General features: G+C 36.4%; 1 protein-coding gene across 4 annotated transcripts in view; it reads left to right on the top strand.

Annotated features, from left to right (window-relative positions):
- The window catches only part of KIF5B (kinesin family member 5B), a 102,975-nt gene extending 85,136 nt beyond the window's left edge, over positions 1-17,839 (top strand). For 3 of the 4 annotated variants that reach the window (XM_068173018.1, XM_068172991.1, XM_068173010.1), the window contains 16 exons: positions 761-909; positions 2,255-2,448; positions 3,394-3,462; positions 4,547-4,753; positions 6,505-6,648; positions 7,298-7,486; positions 8,354-8,471; positions 8,889-8,950; positions 9,062-9,171; positions 9,348-9,449; positions 11,480-11,540; positions 11,644-11,715; positions 11,892-11,996; positions 12,481-12,697; positions 13,761-13,890; positions 15,283-17,839. In XM_068173018.1, the coding sequence (XP_068029119.1) occupies positions 761-909; positions 2,255-2,448; positions 3,394-3,462; positions 4,547-4,753; positions 6,505-6,648; positions 7,298-7,486; positions 8,354-8,471; positions 8,889-8,950; positions 9,062-9,171; positions 9,348-9,449; positions 11,480-11,540; positions 11,644-11,715; positions 11,892-11,996; positions 12,481-12,697; positions 13,761-13,890; positions 15,283-15,289 (1,936 nt within the window). In that variant the 3' untranslated portion in view covers positions 15,290-17,839. The remainder of the gene's footprint in view (positions 1-760; positions 910-2,254; positions 2,449-3,393; positions 3,463-4,546; positions 4,754-6,504; positions 6,649-7,297; positions 7,487-8,353; positions 8,472-8,888; positions 8,951-9,061; positions 9,172-9,347; positions 9,450-11,479; positions 11,541-11,643; positions 11,716-11,891; positions 11,997-12,480; positions 12,698-13,760; positions 13,891-15,282) is intronic. The other variant, XM_068173000.1, reaches the window with a different exon arrangement.
- The last annotated feature ends 318 nt before the right edge of the window (positions 17,840-18,157 follow it).

Here is an 18,157-nt window from a genome sequence, read left to right as displayed (position 1 = left end):
GAAAATCATATCTCTTTTAGTAGTTAATGTCTCCTTAAGATTTTGCAGAAGGGTCCTTATTGGAGTCAATGCAGGGCAAGAGAGATGTTTAACTGCCAGTAAGCTCTTTTCCTGTTCTGAATTTTGGAGAGGGATATTCAGTAGTAGAAAACCAAACAGGAAAACTACTGAGATAAGTGAGGTATGGCATTATATTGAAAACCATACGTTACTTCATGAATATGTTATCAGTACCTGTAGTTTTGTCTCCCAACCTAATTTAATGGAATTCACCTGAACATAGAGACTCACATCTGCCGTTACCCAAGTAGCTTGTAACACCTTTTTAGTTAGTGGAGATCTAGTAACTAGGCATTTTGGTTGAAATGAGCTGTTTCTTAGATAAGAATGCTAGAAGTTTGCGTGCTAGAAGTGTCCTCTCCATTGGACAGAGTTTGCTAGATGTAGAATACTATCCTTTGTTCAAAACTGTGTACAACTGTCCTGACCTCAGTTCTTTCAGATGAAGATATGCAGCTTAATTTTTCCAACTCAATGAGCTTGAGATTTCTCAGCTTCCCAAAAGTTGTGTTGCTCTGTCCTTTGACAGTTGTATCAGTCCAATTGAAAGAATAGTTACTCAACGGGGAGTAGAAATAAGGTTCTGGAAGAGGTGGGAATGTTTCTGCTTTCACTAGTGATATGTGAACATGTTATTTAGTAACCTTTAATTTCTTTCTTTGAATATGAAGTTTCAGAGCTTTTTGCTTTCTCTGTGTAGAGCAAAGACCATTAAGAACACAGTCTGTGTCAATGTGGAGCTCACTGCAGAACAGTGGAAGAAAAAGTATGAGAAGGAAAAAGAGAAAAACAAGACTCTGCGTAACACCATACAGTGGCTGGAAAATGAACTCAACAGATGGAGGAACGGTGAGAAGCAGTTACATTATTATTCTGCAAACTTTAGGCAAGGCAACACACACTGAAATAGTCTTCAGGCTACCAGAAATAGCTAAGAGCACTATGCAAGGCAGTAATAAGGATGTTAAAGCTATAGTAGTAAGTCAGCTTTGGAATGTGATATTTTTCGCTTTATTGCAACTGAAATAACTTCTGATAATCATGTTACGACAAAAATGTCTGAAAGTGTATTCCTGTTAGATTGTTCAACACCTGGTTTTCTAGCACGACTAGAGTTATTTACATTGAAAAAAAATTATTTTGGGAGACAAAAAACTGATATTATTTGTAAGTGCAGAAACTAAGTAAAATGCTTCCTCTATTTTGGTTTTCTTATTCAAAACAATATCACAAGATCTTGCCCTCATTTAAAACTCAAACATGTGAATAGGCAAAAAACTCACCCAAACCCCAAAGTTGCTGACAGTACCAAATATGCGCCTGTCAATTCTTCCTGAATTACTAACTTCTTATCAGTTCAAGTTGCTGGCAAAATGCAAGTTAATAGTGAAGTCATAAATTAGGGAAAAGAGAACATAGGTCATACAGACGTACTCTGGAGTTTCACAGCTATAGAAGATGATTTTGCAATCTGACAACTGCACCACATCCTGATACAAATCTGAAAAAAACGGGTTTGCTGAAGTAGGTTTGGTAGGATGTGGGGTTATTTTGGTTTTTGTTGGGGTTTTTTTTATTGTTTCGTAGAGCTGATGTAAGGCCACATCTGAAATGTCAATGTTCTGAATGAACTATACTTAACATGAGATACTGGAGTGTTGGGAAGAGCCTATACTTTCCAAGGACCGCATAAAATGTTTTGAATAAAGCACTAAGGAATTTAGTTTAATTTACCAGAGAAGTACCTTGGCATGTTCTGTCTTCTTCTCTGTGAAGTTAAAGTGTTCTCATCAGAAAAATCATCATGAAAATAAAAAGATAAAAGTGTAACTGAAAATATTTTAAATTAGAAGCAGAGCAATGTAAAAGTAAATGTGGCTACCTAGTAAAACAGTGCCAAGGGGGAGAGAGAGTTTTGTGTCTTCTGGGAAAGTTGGGTGACTTTCTAGAAGGTAAGGTTTGATGTGTAATTTGGAGCTCATAGCAGAATAACTGGGTGAAATACAATGTTTTGTGGTAAGCAGGAAATAGTTTGAATGATCTAATGGTCTTTTGTTTTGCCAAGTAATCAGCTGAACTCAATTACTTATTAACTGTGTAAAACTGTTAGTAGGAAATATGTAATAACTCTCAAAGGTAATTTTGTATGAAATATGTCACGACTAACTGTACTAAAATTAAGTTTACTTTTAAGGGGAGACTGTACCAGTTGATGAACAGTTTGACAAGGAGAAAGCCAACTTAGAAGCTTTTGCAGTGGACAAGGATATTACTGTTATTAATGATAAACCAGCTACCACAATTGGAGTAACTGGCAATTTCACTGATGCTGAGAGAAGGAAATGTGAGGAAGAAATTGCCAAACTTTACAAACAACTGGATGACAAGGTATGCCATTCTTAATGTAAGATCTCGTGAAAATATGTCTTGAACTATATTATTGTATAATATATCTTCAGCATTCTCAGGAGGAGAAGCGAGGGGACAGGTACAGATCTCTTCACTGCTGTGACCTGACGGGGAGTGGCCTGAAGTTGTGTCAGGGGAGGTTTAGTTTGGATATTAGAAAAGGTCCATCATCCAGAGGGAGGTTGAGCACTGAAACAGGCTTCCCAGGAAAGTGTTCACAGCACCAAACCTGACAGAGTTCCAGAAGCATTTGGACAATGCTCTTGGGCACAGGGTGTGACTCTCAGGGTGTCCTGCACAGGGCTGAGAGTTGGACTTGATGATTCTGACGGGTCCCTTCCAACTCAGCTTATTCTGTGTTTAATTTGCCAATATTAAGTTGTTAGCTCAGCTTGATTAAGTATTTGCTGAGAGTGCTTCCTCTTAATTCTGATTAAGAGAAATCAAAGTTGCCTTATCTGGTACTAAGGAAGTATCGTTTGTTAGTTGGAAAACAATGAATGTGGGAAAATAAGTAATTTGAAGACAAATTTTTTTTCTTTCCATGTTTTGGATATTTTATTTGAAATAAATAATCTCAAATTTAGGCAGTAGTACTCTATTTGAATAGAAAAATATTTTAATTAAATATTAATTGTTCCTTGGAAGTTAGAACAACTTGGAGAAGACTTGCAAAAGCACAGGTATAAGGCTGTATACCTGTACACCTGAAGCATGGTGTATTACACATACATGCCAGTTAGGAACCTAATAAATCAACCACTGAAAAGAGCTGTTTTTTACTTTTATTGCCTTGTTGTTTAATTATCTCAAAATAGGGAGTAATAGGGAAAAGTTAGGTACCTAATGTTTGCTGTCTCATAGATTACTTTTTTCTGAGTGGTATTTGTCAGTTTAATGAACACAGTCTTATTTCAACTACAGGATGAAGAAATTAATCAGCAGAGTCAACTAGTAGAAAAACTGAAGACACAGATGTTGGATCAGGAAGAGGTGAGTTTTGCTCTTGCATCTGTATTTTATTTTCATTTGTCTTTCCTTTAAAGAAATTGGTGGTATTTGTAATAGGTCTCAGTTTATGACCAGGGAGTAGAATGACAGCTTACTACTGCACAACAGTTCTCTTCTATACCTTATCTAAATGCTCTGCCTGTTCATTCCTCCCACCTACACTGTGCTGATGGCCAAACTTAAACCAGCTTTACTTGGATCTTAAGTACCCATGAAGATTGAAAGAATTGAAGTATTTTATGCAAAGACAGCCACAGTCTTCCCTATGCAAAGTTAGCAGGTTGTCAAAACTGAAGGTAACTTGATTTAATGTAAGAAATCTGTTCTAAGGTTTGCTTCTGGTCAGTTGCTGTACAGAGAGAAAAGGGAGAGGAGGGAAATGTATTGGCCTGTAATGAAAAAGGAAGTATCTATGTGTTAATTCAGACCATACTGGCTAGAATATTCAAATGATTTGTATGCACATGTTGCCAAGGATATAAGTTAATGAGGTGAAATTCCTATTAATAATGAAGTTTTCATTTAACCAAAATACTAGAAAAATTATTTCTCTATAGCACAAAAGTTTTAAAAAATGGTAATCCTTGTGTACATACTCAGAGGGAAATGGGCCAAGGAGCAGGGAAGTTGGAGCTACTGTTGAATCTAATTTAAATAAATAAATCTGCTTTTTAGCAATTTTACCCTTTGTCTAGTTATTCTTCAGCAGCTAATAGTGTTAAAATGCTGGAAGTTTAGTCCCTAGACTAGTGATAATTTCAGACTCATGAGTAGTGTTCAGTGGCTTTTTTGAGAACTTGCAATGTTCTGTGTGCATTTCTAGTTGCTACTCCTATATGTCTTCATTTGTAATCACTTCCATTTTAAGATATTTAAAAATTTAAACAACTGTGAATATAGATTGTGAATTTAGTTGTTCATTATATTCTGTTCTTGGTATCCTTATTGCATGAAGCTAGTCACTTGGAATGTAGATACAAGCATTAATAAAATTCAAGATATATATGCAATTTTCTTCATAATTATTTATTATTGTATTTTTATTAAACCTCTGTCAATATTGCAGCTTCTGGCATCAACCAGACGGGACCAAGACAACCTGCAAGCAGAGTTGAATCGCCTTCAGGCTGAAAATGATGCTTCTAAAGAGGAAGTGAAAGAGGTGTTACAAGCCCTTGAAGAATTAGCTGTCAACTATGATCAGAAGTCTCAGGAAGTAGAAGATAAAGCAAAGGAATATGAACTGCTTAGTGATGAACTCAATCAAAAATCGGTATGAAATATGGATATGAGATTGCTGGCAATCTTGTGACTTTCTTGCCTTACCTGTATTTCTTCAAGTCATTTGAAAGTATTTCACAAGGGAAAATGAAATCCTAAGTCTAAAACTTACTTGGTTTTTGCAGCAACCTGTAAGCTTAAGAAAGAATGTGTGGTGATTATTGACCTTGGTAGTGCTTGTCTTTTTAATGCCTGTGGCATTTTACTACCTGAAGAGTGTTCAGAAATATCCTAGGTGTCAAAACTTAACACTTTCATTATATGCTGGTTTTGTTTGTCTTTCCGGTGCAATTCGAGAAATCCTAACTTAAGAATCTGCTTCTTCCAGTCTTGAAGTTGCACTGAGCATGCTGCAGTTTTTCTTGAAAGGAATATGTGTTTGCTTGCTGTGTGTTTGGAGTGTGAGATAACTTACCTTGATGCCTTCAAAAATAAGCAGTTTGGTTTACTTTCTGAAAGGAGTAGTTGGGGACGTATTCCACAAGATAACCCGTTAAAGTACAGATGCAGTATCAGTCTCACTGGCTGCTGTGCACCTCCTTACATACTTGCAAAGTTTCTGAACTGACACTTTTGGTAGCCAGCTATTTGGCAGACCTCAATCAGTTTTAAGCAGTTAGTGCTCTACCTACTGTCCTAAAATTCTAAGTAGTGGAAAGGATCAGCATGCTTGCTGGTATTGCAGACAATATTAATGGCACAAGTCTCACTCTTCTCTGTTCTTGAAGATGATAGTAAGAGGGTCTGGGTCTTCTAGCGGTTGTTGCTTTCAACTTTCAGTTAGTAAGATTTTACTTGGTAGAGCACTAGTGATGTAATTGAAGTTCACAAGATCATGAAACTTCTCTTTAAATTTCTGAGTATTCTAAGCTGAATAATCTTCACTGATAACTTACATCGCTTGAAGATTGGCCAAAAGTCAGAGAATTATGAAAGTCAGAGTATTATGAGCAGCATTTAAAATCTGTTGGAGTAGACTTGCTCTGTGTGTGTGTATGATTCTGTACAGGGGTATTTTTGCTGTTTTTCTTTATTTGCTTTATTGATGTAGTTTTTAGTTATAGGCACTGATTCTAGATATTATAACTAACATCCATTGTGTGTCATGAATAACTCAAAATCTGCAAGAAAGCATCTGTTCAGAGGTGTCATAAAATTAAGACATCCCAATCTGGCACTGCTAACCCATGCAGTAACCATCCTTTGGCATCTCTGCCTGAGACTTTTCTGCTGTAAAACTTCTGGTGTTTTTTAAAACTGGACAGCAAATAGCAGACTCTTGAGCATGCAAGCTGCTGAGCTGCAGCCACTGTAACCACAGCAGCTCAAACCGCCTGAAAAAGTGCTCAAGAATAAGGGTTGTGTTTATGAAATATCAGTACTGGAAGAGTAATCTCGTTTTTTGATTTTCAAGTAGGGAAGAGTTAAGAGCTCTGCAGGTAAAGCTGAAATTGTTTTCATTTACCAAAATATGGTGGAAAGTGTTGGACTTGCTGTCCATTTACCCTTTCTCTATAAATGTGATTCCCTGCAGTATTTAATTGTATATAACTCTAAATGCTGTTTAACAGTGTTAACACTAATTTTGCTGCAGAATTTTAAGATTTTGTGAGTTGAAGGTCTCTGTCCCCAGTACTTTTTAGCTCTTTCAGAAGAATTACTGGTTCTCTGTAAATAGTATGAAACTAGTTCCAAGAACAAGAGCGTGTTCTGTTTAATCAAGGCTAACTTGTTTTACTATAGGTCACTTTAGCCAGTATAGATGCAGAGCTTCAGAAACTTAAAGAAATGACCAACCATCAGAAGAAACGAGCAACAGAAATGATGGCCTCCTTACTAAAAGATCTTGCAGAGATTGGAATTGCAGTAGGAAATAATGATGTCAAGGTAAGAGTTAATCACTGCTGCCTTCAGTGCCACGTATTAAACACATTGTGGATAGGTGGGGGCATTTTCTTAGTACGGTAAAAAATACCACTCTAGGAAGCTTCATCTATATTAATCATTTGGACATAAGCCTCTCCATTGTATATATACAATATATTGTGACTTAATCAGGTCCCAGACAGAATTAGATTGTGTATAGACAAGGAAGAGCATGCATGATTTTTTTCTGAAGCAGTGCTCTCATTCATGTTATCAAACTGCTGTATGAAGTGGTCTTAATCAACAGCATTGTCTTGGAAATCTAATATTGACCCACAGTGATGATCAGGGTGATACTTGTATTAAAAACAGCATGAGGACATGAAATAAAAGATAAGTCTAGAAGATGGCTATAGGGCGAGAATATAAGCAGTATTAGAAATAAATAGTGAATTCTATTTCCTTCTTCAAGCAACTCATTGTCTTTGTACAAACTTCTTAATCATCAATCAGAAAACTTAAATACCAAAATGTAAGGGTTTTATTTTTTTTTCTTCTGTGGCTATCAGGTGAGGCTGGGGATGTGTCCTGGGCATTAAGATGCTCCAGTGCGCTGTTAGTTTACTTTTGCTATGTGAGCTTTCTAAATGTGCTATTCCACCCTTTTCAGCAGCCTGAGGGAACTGGCATGATAGATGAAGAATTCACAGTCGCAAGACTGTACATTAGCAAAATGAAATCAGAAGTGAAAACAATGGTAAAACGTTGCAAACAGTTAGAAGGCACACAAGCTGAAAGCAATAAGAAAATGGAAGAAAATGAAAAGGAGTTGGCTGCCTGCCAGCTCCGGATCTCACAGGTAAATATCTCTCTACAGTGCACGGTGTTCTTTATAAATTAAATTCATTAACCTATCGGGGGGAAAAAAAGTTGCAGGGTTTTTTTGGCACCTAACAAAGCACACTGTGAGTGAACAGCCATAAGACTCAGCTGTTTCCTTAGTACTCTCATCAAATTGGATGCTTCTAAGTAATTCAGCATGGCAGGATGTCAGAATTCCTGCAATTTATCTGTAGCCTGCTAATGCTTTTGCAGCACTTGTATTAAATACTGGAGCCCGTGTGTTCTCCATCACAGGATTCTTTACAAATACAAGTCTTAAAGAAGCAGTGGCTAGTGGTCACTCTGCCTGCTAATGCCCCAAGCTGGAAGTGGGAGAGGTAATAGCAGAGTAAAATTCCAGGAGGTTTGTGTAGCAGATTAAATTTATTTCTAGTGTAAGAAAGGCCTTTTTAATGTGATTGTTAGAAAAGATAAGTAACGTGACTTCTAACACTACTGAAAACTGTGATCTAGTACGCAGTTTAATATTTCTGTATATTGTTTTTCATACGGTTAATCATCTCTTTTAAAATCAGGAGATGCACGTTTCAGGGCAATCTTCTAAATACAGTGAGTCTCTCTTGCCTCTGTTAGTATTTAGCATGCAAACCATCTCTTCTCCCAGCCAAAAATGTATTTCATTCCAACCCAGAATAAAGACACTGTGTTAAAGACTACATTACAGATCTACTTGAGTAGTCATATTCTTCTAAGAGTCTAGCTGGCACTGTTTTTGTTTTGAGATGAGGTTACTTGTTGTGTAAAAAATAAGTATGAACCGTTTATGCAGACGTAATTCCATGGTACCTAGTTCCAAAGCAAATGAATCTTTTCATTTCACAAGCATGAAGCCAAGATCAAGTCACTGACGGAATATCTTCAGAATGTGGAACAGAAAAAGAGGCAGCTGGAAGAATCTGTGGATTCCCTTAATGAAGAATTAGTTCAACTCCGAGCACAGGGTAGGACTTGCCTCCCTACATCCCACCCACCACTACCATTTTAACAATATAGTGATAAATATAAAGTGGGAAATAAATAAATTATAATAAATTATAAATAAATTTATAATAAATTTTATATATATATATATATATATATATATATATATATGTTCTGTTTAGGTTGAAAGGCAGAGCTATAGAAAGGCTTTTTGCTACTGAACATGTAGAATTAATCCATGGTAAAACATGTTTGATGCTTGAAAGAACTGTTATTGATGGGAGTAAAGATGTTACTAACTCAATTAATTTTTGTGGTGGGAGGGGACTCTTTCCAAATTGTAAGGTGTCGGCAAGGGAAGGGAAATAAATGCCATCATCCTTGTGATTACGTAGATACCTGGCTGAATTGTCTTTTTTGTTGTCTATCCCTTCTAGAAAAGGTCCATGAGATGGAGAAAGAGCACTTAAATAAGGTTCAAACTGCAAATGAAGTCAAAGTAAGTCAATTCATTGCTTAATAAAGAAGAAAACCTAACAACCCTAATCCCTCCAGAGTGAAGCCTGGTGGTAACTCAGAGAATTTAATATGTTCTGGCTTTTTCTAATAGCAAGCTGTGGAGCAGCAAATTCAGAGCCATCGTGAGACACATCAGAAACAAATCAGCAGCCTGAGAGATGAAGTTGATGCAAAGGAGAAGCTCATCACTGAGCTTCAAGAGTAAGTACTTGTCTTTGTTTTAGTGGTGCCAAATGCCTCTGGACTGGGCAAGTACAGAAGTACAGTACTGGGGAAGGAAGTGGTGAGAGTTTCCTCCACAACTGTCCTTCTGTCTTTCATTATGTTACTGAATGGGCTGAGAGTTTCAGCTGATAAAATATTTACTTTGTGTTCAGCCAAAACCAGAAGATGATGCTTGAACAGGAACGTCTGAGAGTCGAGCATGAGAAGCTGAAAGCGACTGATCAGGAGAAAAGCAGAAAACTTCATGAACTTACGTAAGTGATAATGATACATAAAACAAATGTGTGTGGAAATGCTTACTCTATAAACTAGTGACCTAATATGATGCAGTGCCTCTCACTTTATAGAATGCTTGTTAAAGAGGCCTTCCTGAACCTTTTATAAAACCTTTGCATTGCATGAATACTTAAACTAAGAAGTAAAATTATGAAAAAGTAAAATTATGAAAGATATGAAGGCCCATGACTGCGTTACGGATTGGAGTGATTAACTTTTCAATTTGGTGCTAAGTATTGCATTCTCTAAGACTGCAAGAGTCCTCTAACAATTCCCCTTACTCTTTTTCTAGTTCTTGAGTTCCCTTAATCTTTTTATGGTTCTTATGTGATTTAACTTGTTAGGTGGCTCTAAATGGTTTATTCTCAAAATTAAATGGTTGAATGCTTCATTGATTAACTGAATACAATGTGTTAGTGAATTAGAGACTCGAAAGTTAATGGAAAAATGGAATCACATTCTGCTTGCAGATAAGTATCCAAGTCAAGCTCAAAAAGAGTTCTCAGCTTCTAGAAATCTTCTCTTAATCTCCTGGAAATCTTTCTAAGTGTATCAGTTATAACCTCTTCCTGGTGCATACAAATTTATCTTTACAGAAGCTAAAAATACATTATACTTAAAAGTACTTTTTGAAAAGTTCTTTTTGGCTATGTTTAAAACCCGCAATGATTTTCAGGGGTTTTTATTATGGGATTTGAAGTAATCAGAGACCTGACTGATGTGTGCTGGTAACCCAGAAGCAATGCTTGCTATTTTTTTTTTTTTTACCTTTTTGTTTGTTTGTCCTGGTTAACTGACTGAAATTTTAACAGTACTCTGGTCTTGTGATTCCATCTTATTTTGATTTATTTACCTGCCACAATTATTACAAAACTTACATTAACTACAGTAGGTTTTATTGTCTTGTAAGATTTGCTATACATACCACATTGCTTTCTGTTTCAGTTTGTAGGCTCATCTACATCTAGCACTGACCACCTGCTGTATAGGAACATTCCTCTTCAAAAGATTTGCAAAGAAGTTCTAAAAATTGTATTCTGTGTCCTCCCCCAGACTTTTTGAATCCAGTTATTTTCCACTGAATATCATAAATGTGCATGGCAAATGACAGACCAGGAACAATGCAGATTATTCACTTTAATTTTTTGAATTTGAATTTGCAGAAGATGCCTGGAACTATTTATGCAGAGACACCTGGAAAATGGATAGGATAGTGACATTATTTAGAATATTTTGTTAGGTCAAATGTTTGCTCATTTAACTGTGAACAAGTAGTGAAACTGACTGAGTAAGGAGAAATTCCAAGAGGAAAAGAAGCTTTTTTAACTACTTAACAGCAACACTTCATTTTTGTGCAGTCCTTGGCCTTTCTATTCTAATCTCAGGTCATAAAAAGGACAGTCCACATTCCTTTCCTGTATTCTGTCATCTTGGTAACTGCACTGACTTACAGTTCTGAGTTTCCTGTGCAGAAAATGCTTTCACATTAACTGGCAAGACAGCAGCTCTGTACACTGATAATCATCAGGTTCTATTCCTGTACACTGATATTGTTGTTTATGATGCTGGTTTTGCCAATGTGTTGAGGGTGAGGTGTTAAAGAAAACAAAGAGAAGATTTTTAATCTGGCACATGATACTTAGCATCTCAGCTGGCCACAGCTAAGAACATTTGTAGGACAAGATCTCCCCAAATGTTTACTCCGAAGCTAACTGAGAGTCTTGTCTTTTACTATTCTAGAAACTTTTATAATTTATGCATCTGAATGTATTTGTTTGTATTCAGTATTAAAAGTACATCCCTCTTTTCCTTTTGCAACTCCCCCAGTCCCACCACCACCCCCATGCCATACAGATTTCTGAGTGTCATGTTGGCTACATCTTTAATTTAAGACTTCAACCAACAGGCTTTTTTCATTTGTATCATAGAGTGTTAATTACTCTAGTCCTTTAAAATAAAATTTCTATTTTTTTCTAGAATATTTCAGGAGCAATTTATTCTCTTTTAGGGTTATGCAGGACAGACGGGAACAAGCGAGGCAAGACTTAAAGGGTTTGGAAGAGACTGTGGTAAGATATAATATATTCCAAAGCAAATATCAATATTTGTCTCTTTTTTTTTTCTTTCAGAGTTTGTTTGGTTGTTTTGTTAATTTCTTGTCCTTAACTGTAGGCAAAAGAACTTCAGACTCTTCACAATCTTCGGAAGCTGTTTGTTCAAGATCTGGCTACTAGAGTGAAAAAGGTAATGTGGTGCTGTAGTTAAACTCCTTGTTTCTGAGAATGCTGCTTGAATTTCAGTTTAGAAGTAAAATAGGAACTGATGTTTATTTGGTTTAATTTTTATGGCTTGATCTTAGTATAGAAGTTCAGATTTGTACTCATCCTCCTGTCTCCCTCCCCCTGCCTTTGTTACTGCAGAGTGCTGAGATCGACTCAGATGATACAGGAGGCAGTGCTGCACAGAAACAGAAGATTTCCTTCCTTGAGAATAATCTTGAACAGCTTACAAAGGTTCACAAGCAGGTACAGTGAGACTTCATTTCAAATTATAATGAAACTACTCCTGATCCATTATTACAGAAGCAACTGTCTATTTGTCATAAAATAACTTTTATAAGTAAATACTTCTACATCTTAAATGTGTCTCTTGATGCAGGAAAACTTTAGTCTATTATTTTGTAACATAAATTAATTAGCTGTTTTAAGTACATGTGGGTGTATAACAAAGTGGCTGCACTTAAACAGAAAGGGATCCAAATTTGTGTTTGGACTGCATTATGAGCCTAAGGGCTGCTTGCCTGTCTCTGTTGGATAGCAGGTTGTTCCACAGTAACTGATTTTTCAAATGACAGTCTCAATATCACCGACCTCCATAGATTTACTAAAAGCTTAAGCAAAGTTAATATGGTAATCCTACTGCTTTGTCTCTTTAGGGGTGAGGAGGGTATTTGGTTAGCTCTCCCTATGAAGAGGGATACCAAGAAAATAATCACTTCTGGTTTTGTAGCTGGTACGTGATAATGCTGATCTTCGCTGCGAACTTCCTAAACTGGAGAAGCGACTTAGAGCTACAGCTGAAAGAGTTAAAGCTTTGGAGTCTGCACTGAAGGAAGCCAAAGAGAACGCTTCTCGTGATCGCAAGCGGTACCAGCAGGAAGTAGATCGTATAAAGGAAGCTGTAAGATCCAAGAATATGGCCAGAAGAGGACATTCAGCACAAATTGGTGAGTAAAGAATCTCCTGCCCCCTAAAGCTTCATCTGTCTCCTACTTTGGTTTGTTTTTGTGTATATGTGCATCTTTCAGGCCTCATTAAAACTGCACTTATCAATATGATCTATTTTCTACTGTGAGTTATATTTTGGTTAACAGACTGTGGGTGGAGGTGGTATTTTATTGTTGTTTGGCTTTTTATTTGTTTTATATGGCTTTGGAAAAGGCTTACCAACCTAGAAGTCTAGCCTGAATATGTTACATTTCCTATAAGAAACAGTACACTGCATGTGAGTCTTAATCTCTTAGGTGATTGCAATTCCATTCCAATTTCTAAAACTAAATAGGTATTTCAAGGAAACAAGAAAGATTAAGCCATCACCTTCAACAACAATAACAACAAAATTGACCTGATCTTAAGGGGCAGGGGAACAGACAGAAACCCACAATATCCAAAGATCTTTAATTACCTTTTCGATTCTTTGTTCCAAAACATACAGTGTCCACAGCCCTCTCTAGGGGAAAATAACAGAAAAATGGTTGGGAAGGTGGAGGCAAAATAGTTATATTCCTTTGCTCCTCCACCTGCTATTACTCTGTCAAGTGCTGAGGACCGAGAAGGTGTGTGACCTGTGGAGATCTTAACTTTGCACATTATGCTAAAGCTGTAGAACTGAAGGACTTCAGTCATCAATACACTTCTCTTAAATGTTAATGAGCATTGCAGTTAAGTTTTGCTCATATTCTGCAAAGAGCTGTTGCAAAATAGTTTAAATAAAGGATTCATATAAGGTAATACATTAGGTGGGACAGATAATTCTTGTGAATATAATCTTTATCAGAAGCTTTGCAAGCTTTAACAGGGAACAGTAAAGCAAAACTTTGTCTGTTTTCCAGAGTTTGTTGTAGTTGACACTAATCTGTTATGTTCTCAGAATGCCATCCTCTTTATTTGTTTTCTTATTCAAAGTGCATTCAATTGTGACTATTACATTTGGCTAATGATATCAGTAAATTTGAATGATCCAAGGTGGTGTTGTGTATATATTTGTAAGTCACATTTCTTGTCATGCAGCTAAGCCTATCCGCCCTGGCCAGCATCCAGCAGCTTCTCCAACTCATCCAAGTGCAATTCGTGGTGGAGGCGCGTTCACTCAGAACAGCCAGCCAGTTGTGCTGCGTGGAGGTGGACGGCAAGACAAAGTGTAAGTTTGTCTTGTAGTATTCTTTAAAATGTGCGATCAAACTACTTTGTATTAGGTTTATTGCAGTTCATTCTGTGGCATGAAGTCACTTGAATAGTCAGATTAACTCCTTTTTACAGAATTTTATAGCCAGTGGAATAGTATGATGTTCCCTGACTAAAGATGGTGCTGCTTTTCTTCTGAAACATGTTTGCTGTAAAATGCTAATTCTGATGGTGTTCTGCAGGAGTAGAACAAAATATGGAAACAATCAGTTGGAGATGGTTACCAGTCAAAGACAGTAGCCACTGTTTGGGAAAGGAGTGGATATTTTAAATTCTTTTGGCTTGCTCTAGTGTCTTTTTAAATATAGTTTTCTTCAGAAAAACATTCAGTGATAAAATTTACCATATTTTCACATGTTATTTATTTGCTTTTCTTACTGTGTTTGCACACTGCTTCATGGATCAGTGATTTGGAATTATTTAACAGAAGACTTCATGTCCTCATCCAGTAAACTTAAAATGTTAGCCTAGCTAAAATGCAGTTAGAGTAATTGAAATTAAATGTGCACTTACTTTAAAACATCTCTAATCTCCAAAGTAATTACATGTTGCATGGTATTTAATATGTTTAAGTTGCTTTACAGAATAATCTCTCTTTTTAATTAATATCTGCTTTATAGTTGGTTGATCTGTTGTTCACCTAACAGTAATGCTGTACTTTATATTCTCTGTTGTCATCTGCACTTTTGAATGTGTCTATAAATGTCTTGTAGACATTCCCTTAGTTAATTATCTGTATCTTCAGTTTGAAATACATCTAAAATGGGGTGGGGTGCTTGAAATCTGGGTGCTCCTCTTCTGAAGGGCACCAGAACAGCTTATGTGAATCTTGTTTCTGTTTGTTTCTTTTCATTAGCTGACTGACTTTTCCAAGCTTTCTCTCCAATTCAGAGAAAACTGGGCTGTAGTACTAGTCAAGGTACCTGGTTCTGTTCAGTAATGTCTCTTAGTAAATAAGAGATTGAACTGATTGGTACTTTAACCTTGAATAACATTTGCCTTGAAAGACCAAGGAGTTGCCACTAGCCAGGAATGGCAGCAAAAGTCATGGGAAATGGAGCTGGACTCTAAGTGGTTTCTGTCTGTAATGTTGACTCCATTATTGCAGTCAAGATTGCGTACCCAGTCAGTTTGTGTTGCTGTAAAATCGTTGGTAGCAGACAGCATTGCTTAAATGCTTTGTGTGTTGTGTGATCTCTTAATTTAAAGTGGGTTTTTTATTAGCACTTATCTGAGTGGTTTAAGAGCTGGGCTCTTAAGGGCCATGTAAATAGTGATATGGTCTACTGTAAATGTGAACAACTTTGCTTTTTTGTCTTAACTCTGCGATATTTTTTTTCATTTACAGTTGCTGAAAAGTAAATGCAGCATGAGGAAGATTGGATATTGTGTAGAGGGAGTCATTCCATGACAATAATCTCTCCTTTTGGGGACTGTAGGATTATTTTTTGAAAATTGTATAAATTATACCTGGCCTGTACAGCTCTTCCCCCTTCTACAAATTCTGCTAACTGATTCCCAAAAAAAACCAACTAGAGTGCAATTTTGGCGTCTTGAAAAATGACATGTTACTTAAAGTGTAGCTCTGCTTATTACACAGTTTGTCTTTCATGTCTTAAATTTAGTCCGCACTGTGCCAAGCTGAATGTACGTTGAGAAAAATCTTAGTTCAGATTTTCTTGCTTAATTTGTGTACATCTTATTGTCTTAGGGAATGTGCAACAGTGTTTAAGTATACTTTCATTTTTTTCACTTCACATAACACTACATGTCCCACTGAATTAGGGTGGCACTCCTTACAGTTTTCTTTTGGAATGCTGCACAGAGCATTGGAGCCAACTGTGTTTGTACAGTGTGAGGATCCTGAAGTGCTGCCACAGCTGCCTCGAGGCACCGCGACACCACCGACCTAAAGAGTTTGGAATGAACAAGGCTCTGTAACTGTTATCTCATCCTGTGCTCGGCCACTGGGTGACTTAGAATTAAATACTCTACAGTAATAAGAGTAAACCTGAGTTTACAAAAAAGACTTTGGCAATGGATTATCCCATCTGTCCTGTTCCTGGTTCTGCACACAGTACAGTCTGGTGGAGTGAAAACATTCTGCTTCATTCTGATGAGCCTGTCTGTCCATTTGTCTGTATCTGTGACAGTTCACTTTCACTATTTTGTAATAGTGAAATGAGGGCAATCTAAACTGTAACTTTATATTCCACTACATACAGCACTGGAATTTGTGACTAAAATTTTAATTTTCAGTTTAAAAAGCCTTTTTCAGCAACAGGCCAATGAATTCAGACACATAAATAAAGGACACAACTTTTTAAAACTGATGTATCCAGAAATGCCAGTGGCATGTGTTTAAAATAACAATAAAATAAAGTGCTACCCTAAATTGTATTTGTAATTCATTTGTAAGTAGGTATATGAAATGTCCAAAGTAGTAGTTGTTGAATTTCTTCTCTTTGCAATAAAGTCCTGTAAAGTGGCTAAAAAAATGAAACATGGGGTTTTGATTTTTTTTTTTTTTTGTTAGTTTGTTTTGAGCCCTGGTACTCTCACTGAGCTGAATCCGGGGTTTAAAGTTTTATAGCATAATTTACTTAACTTATTCATAGGGTTTAGCCACTATAATTTTTAGGACAGCCTTCTTCTGTATAGAAACTAGTTAGTTACCGGGTCTTTAAGAAAGAAGAAACTTAGTATTGCTGGAAGAATTCAATGAGTTTTTCAGACCTGGTTGATACAACTTTTTGTTCTGGCTTGAGTTTTTTGCTGGGTATTCAGTTGTTGTGGAAACTGTAGAAACTCTGTGACTGTTCAGACAGCAAATCACTTTCAATTTTTATATTTTAAAATAGGCGAAATATTTATATTATGATGGCGTATAGTCAAATTTTAGACCTTGAACCACTTTTTTTCTATATCTACAGTAGTCTGAATTTTTAGTAGTTTGATTTTTAAAGGTTGAGTGTATCAGTTGGAAATCCCACTATTTTGGAGTTTTCAGCTCTTAAAACAGTTTTCTTCACTAAGGCCGCCAAGCACTCCAAACTTGCAGTTGTTTTAGAGCACAGTTGAAGGCAGCATACTGAGAGAGAAAAATAAAGAAACAACAAAATATTTTGAATTAAATTTCTCATCATGGAATCAGCACTGTCCATTATCTTTCTCTGTGTTAACTACAGGTTTTCAGGCCTTCATTTGTCAATGTGCAATCATAAAAACAAAACAACCCACTCAAATGAAGCAGGATTTTTTTCTCATGCCTGTGAATGGAGGTTTCATTCCTGTAGGTAATTGTCATGGGTTTTGGTGCTGAAAATTGCTGTGTTTAAAAAATTAGATTAAATAGTAACTAGTATGTAGCTCAGTGTACATCACCTTTTTATATTTAAACTTTTTTTTTTTAAACCTTTTATGAAGTTTACCAATAACTGCCTCTTAAAATGTAAAAAAAGAAAAACACACAACTGTCTTTGCTTTCTGGTTTGGCTGTGATAGGTCAGCCAGACAGGACAATTACTGTATTTTGTAAATGAAAGTATTCAGTCTATACAGGGAATGTTCAACACTGCTATTTCAACTTGCAGTCTTTGAGTGGTTCTTATTTTTATGTTCCTCTAGATCATATTTTTAAAAGATGGTTTAGGATAGGAACTTGGTAAAATAATATTTATTTCTGGTGAACAACTAAATTATTTACATAACTTAAATGCTGACTCACTACTGTGTGTAACTCTAAATTTGACATGAGGACAAGTCTACCTGTGGAATCTGATTTAACTTCAGTACACTTAAGATGCATTAAAACAATTGGTTTGGGGAAGACGCCATATAGTTTTAACTTACCTGCATGCTGTAAATGTATTTGTGTTTAAATAAAGAGGAGAAAAATCTTTGAACTACTCTGTGCATTTATTCCATTTATTCTCTCTACATGTGGTCAAATGCGGTGATGCAGCAATCTTGTCCAGGTGTGTTGTGTTGTGCTTGGGGCTCTCCTGAGTGTGGTGTCAGTTGTCTGTATGGTGGTGCTCAAAGCTCTCTTTATCCACATGCTTGGACAGTTGTTTCCAGAATCCGTGTAAACTTGGTTGGAAAGGAATCACCATGAGTTATCACTTGCTGTGTGAACCTCTCTTTTCTTAAGCTTGGTGTCTGCTGATTTAGTGACCCCTCATTCTGGTTGAGACAGATTAATCCATTTCCAGTATTTCTGT

This window comes from Anomalospiza imberbis, chromosome 1, assembly GCF_031753505.1.
Source record: "Anomalospiza imberbis isolate Cuckoo-Finch-1a 21T00152 chromosome 1, ASM3175350v1, whole genome shotgun sequence".
Lineage (NCBI taxonomy): Eukaryota > Metazoa > Chordata > Aves > Passeriformes > Viduidae > Anomalospiza > Anomalospiza imberbis.
This window is presented reverse-complemented; position numbering and strand designations above follow the sequence as displayed.